This window comes from Peromyscus californicus, unplaced genomic scaffold, assembly GCF_007827085.1.
Source record: "Peromyscus californicus insignis strain IS unplaced genomic scaffold, ASM782708v3 Scaffold_8__1_contigs__length_139910024, whole genome shotgun sequence".
NCBI lineage: Eukaryota > Metazoa > Chordata > Mammalia > Rodentia > Cricetidae > Peromyscus > Peromyscus californicus.
The window spans coordinates 40847698-40851877 of record NW_026294606.1 but is presented as its reverse complement, the minus strand read 5'-3'; the positions used below and the strand labels follow the sequence as shown (position 1 = coordinate 40851877).

The window sequence follows — 4180 nt, the reverse complement described above, 5'->3', positions numbered from 1 at the left end:
ATGGAAACAAGAACAGGAGGGACAAGAACGAACTCAGGCATCTGTAACAAAGGACTCTGCATTCACATAATACACTGCTCTCCTCACTAAAGAAAACAGAACACCCACAGGCCTGAACCATTTCATGTTTACTTCCTTGTGCTTCTCAAAAGGGTTTTCCTAGTGCTGGAAATATCATGAAGATGATCTGGAGAGACCTCATCCAGAGATTAATTTTCATTTCGCTTACTGGACTTGGAGTTTTAGGGAACATCATCTTATTTGTGGGACATGTGTATACTTTCATGGGTCCTGAGAGAAAAAATGTAGATGTTATGCTCATTCACTTGGCTTTTGTGAACATAATCATTATTCATTGCATAGGGGTCAGATATATAGCGACAATTTTTTATTTCAGAAACTTCCTAGGTGACATTGGTTGTAAAACTATAATTTACCTAGAAAGGGTTGCCCGTGGCCTCTCCATCTGTTCCACCTGTCTCCTCAGTGTGGTCCAGGCTGTCACCATCAGTCCCAGGACAATCCTTTGCAGAAAGCTCAAACCACAGACTACATGGCAAGTTCTTCCCTTTCTCCTCCTCTTTTGGATCTTTAATTCTCTGATAAGCTCCAACTTGCTTCACTATATCACAGCAGCCAGTAACACAAACAGGTCTGAAGTTGGGATGTATACCGGGTATTGCTATATGCTGCCATCCACACACACAGTTAAGTGGCTTTTCCTCTCTCTCATGGCTCTTCGTGATGTTGTTTTCCAGAGTCTCATGGGCTGGAGCAGTGGGTCGATGGCTCTCCATCTGTATAAACATCACGTACGTATTCTGTACCTTCGCAGTTCCAGGTTTGCAAATGATTCCAGGCCAGAAATCAGAGCTACCCATACTGTTCTCACTCTCATGGCCTGTTTCCTTTTCTTTTATTGGGCAGATTTCATTTTCTCCTTCTACACAGGCTCCACAGTGACACATGATTCCACAATACTCAATATTAAAGCATTTTTAGTACTTAGTTATGCTGTTCTCAGCCCTTTTGTCCTGATCATCAGGGATGTCCGTGTTGCTAAGCACTGCTGTGTCCCCTGAGAAATAAGAAATTACTTTTCACACCAAACTCTTTACCAACTAAAGCTACGTACACTGGGTTGGTTTTGTTCTTCCATTCTCATGTATCACAACAATAAATTGTTGAGATAATAGATTATATTTTGCTTTGTTTTGTTTTACAATCAACTTGTCCTAGAAAGTTGAAGACTGGTTCAGGCTTCAGGGAGCTGGCCGGGATCCTCACTATCCCACCATCCCACCATGTCTATCATGCAGTTTTTTAGTGTGGTGATACTTTATTTGTGCGACCCAATAAAGTTTATCTGAGGATCGGAGGAAAAACACAGCCTCTATATTAAACATGGAAGTCAGGCAATGGTAGCATATGCCTTTAATCCTATTTAATCCTATCATTTGGTTGGCAGCGATCTGTCTGGATCTCTGTGAGTTCAAGTCCACACTGGGAACAGAACTAGGTGTGGTGGCACATGCCTTAAGTTCCAACACTAGTTAACCATAAAGGTCTGGAGGTCTGTACAGACAGACAGGAAGTGACAGAGCTAGGCAGGAAGAGGATGTGATGTAACTGTACAGAGAAAGCAAATGAGATAGCAGAACAGAAAGGCATATAGGTGTGGGTAGAGAAGAAGCAGGTCTCTTTGGAAGCTGAGGTGTTGGTGAGGTAAGAGTGACTTGTGGCTTTTCCTATTCCTCTGATCTCTCAGGTTTTAGCCTCTATATCTGCTCTGGGTTTTTATTGACTAAGACTGTTTATCAATTCCACTACAATTTAGCCTGTTGCAATCTTCATCGGGAAATGCAGGAGAGCACGCAATCCCGGAAAGCAGACTTTCATTTTTTTTTGCATTCCATAGATTTTACTCTTTTTTTTAGGGGGGTACAGTGAACTTTATTGATGGTATTCAAGAGAGTAGGGGTCCCCAAACCCCTCCTGCTATTCTGGGGGTCTGGGATGGAAACTGTGAGGGAGATGCTCAGTGTTGGGGGCTGAGATGGAACAGGGATTGCTTAGCAGCCGAGTGTCTCTCTCTTGCTCTGTCCTTGCTAGGGTGGGTGATCTAGGGCAAGCTTCTTACTCCTTGGAGGCCATGTAGGCCTTGAGGTCTACCACCCTGTTGCTGTAGCTGAATCCATTGTTGTACCAGGAAATGAGCTTCCTAAATTAGTCACTGAGAGCAATTGCAGCCCCAGCATCAAAGGTGGAAGAGTGGTGGTCACTGTTAAAGTCGCAGGGGACAACCAGGTCCTCAGTGTAGGCCAGGATGCCCTTTAGTGGACCCTCAGATGCCTGCTTCACCTCCTTCTTGATGTCACCATACTTGGCCCCTTTCTCCAGGCAGCATATCAGATCCAGGATGGACACATTGTGGGAAGAAACACAGAAGGCCATGTCCATGAGCTTCCCATTCAGCTGTGTGGTGACCTTGCCAACAGCCTTGACAGCACCGGTGGATACAGGGAAGATGTTCTCTGCAGCCCCATGGCCATCACGCCACAGCTCCCCATAGGGGCCATCCACAGTCTTCTGGGTGGCAGTGATGGCATGGATTGTGGTCATGAGTCCTTCCCCAATGTCAAAGTTGTCATGGATGACCTTGGCCACCAAGCAGTGGATGGTGCAGGAAGCATTGTTGAGAATCTTGAGTGAATTGTCATACTTCTCATGGTTTACACCCATCACAAACATGGGGGTATCAGCAGAAGGGGTGGTGATGATGACCCTTTTGGCCTCACATTTCAAGTGGGCCTCAGCCTTCTCCATGGTGGTAAAGATACCAGTAGACTCCACATCATACTTGGCACCAGCATCAGCCTTTGATATTGGCGGGATCTCACTCCTGGAAGATAGTGATGGCCTTCCTGTTGATGACAAACTTCCCATTTTCAGCCTTGACTGTGCCATTGAATTTGCCATGGGTTGAATTCTACTGGAACATGTAGACCATGTAGTTGAGGTCAATGAAGGGGTCATTGATGGCAACAATATTCTTCTGTGGATGATTGGTTGGTAAATAAAATGCTGATTGGCCAGTAGCCAGGCAGGAAGTATAGGCAGGACAAAGAGAGAGTAGAATTCTGGGAACAGGAGGGCTGAGGCAGAGAGATGGGCTAGCCACCATGAGGAGAAACATGATGTAAGACACCGGTAAGTCACGAGCCATGTGGCAAGGTATAGATTTATGGAAATGGGTTAATTTAAGATATAAGAACAGATAGCAAGAGCCTGCCATGGCCACACAGTTTATAAGTAATATAAGTTGCTGTGGGATGTTCTGTATGGCAAATGTGTTGCTAATTAGTCAATAAATAAAACACTGATTGGCCATTGGCTAGGCAGGAAGTGTAGGCGGGACAAGGAGGAGAATACAGCTGGGAAGTGGAAGGCTGAGTCAGAGAGACACTGCCAGCTGCCACGATGAGAAACAGCATGTGAAGATGCCGGTAAGCCACGAGCCATGTGGCAAGGTATAGATTAATGGAAATGGATTAATTTAAGCTGTAAGAACAGTTAGCAAGAAGCCTGCCACGGCCATACAGTTTGTAACCAGTATAAGTCTCTGTGTTTACTTGGTCGGATCTGAGCGGCTGTGGGACTGGCAGGTGAGAGAGATTTATCCCGACTGTGGGCCAGGCAGGAAAACTCCAGCTACAATAAGTCTCTGTGTGTTTACTTGGGGGATGCTAGTGGGAGAGATTTTCCCCGACTGCTGGCAGGCCAGGACACAGGAAAACTCCAACTACAATGTTCACTTTGACAGACTGGAAAGCATCCCTGGTAACCAGGTGTCCAATATGGCCAAATCAGTTCACTCCAACATTTACCATCCTGTCTCAGCAATGAGGCTGGCACCAGATGAAAAGATGTGGCTGTGTCTGGAACAGAGAACCAAGTTTTACTCTGACGAGGGCTAACAAACTTTTCCTGTCTTCTTGTTCCTTTTAATGTACTTCCGTGATCATCAACTTCTCTACTTATCTACAAAGCACTTCCTATGTGCCAGAGGCTATTCTAAATCCAATGAGCAGGAGAGCAAGTGTAGGAGAAGGATGTCAGGAAGCATCCTTTATCTGAAGGTCACTTGCAAAGTGGGGATGACCAGGGAGAGAAGCTAATT

General features: G+C 45.4%; 1 protein-coding gene and 1 pseudogene across 1 annotated transcript; one reads left to right on the top strand and one right to left on the bottom strand.

The window, feature by feature from the left end:
- LOC128103093 (putative vomeronasal receptor-like protein 4) lies at nucleotides 1–1082 on the top strand. The gene has a single exon (XM_052727177.1). The coding sequence runs from the start codon at nucleotides 177–179 to the stop codon at nucleotides 1080–1082; it is 906 nt and encodes a 301-aa protein (XP_052583137.1). The 5' UTR covers nucleotides 1–176.
- A 1144-nt stretch (nucleotides 1083–2226) lies between these two features.
- Nucleotides 2227–3890, bottom strand: LOC128103084 (glyceraldehyde-3-phosphate dehydrogenase-like; annotated as a pseudogene).
- Nucleotides 3891–4180: the final 290 nt, after the last annotated feature.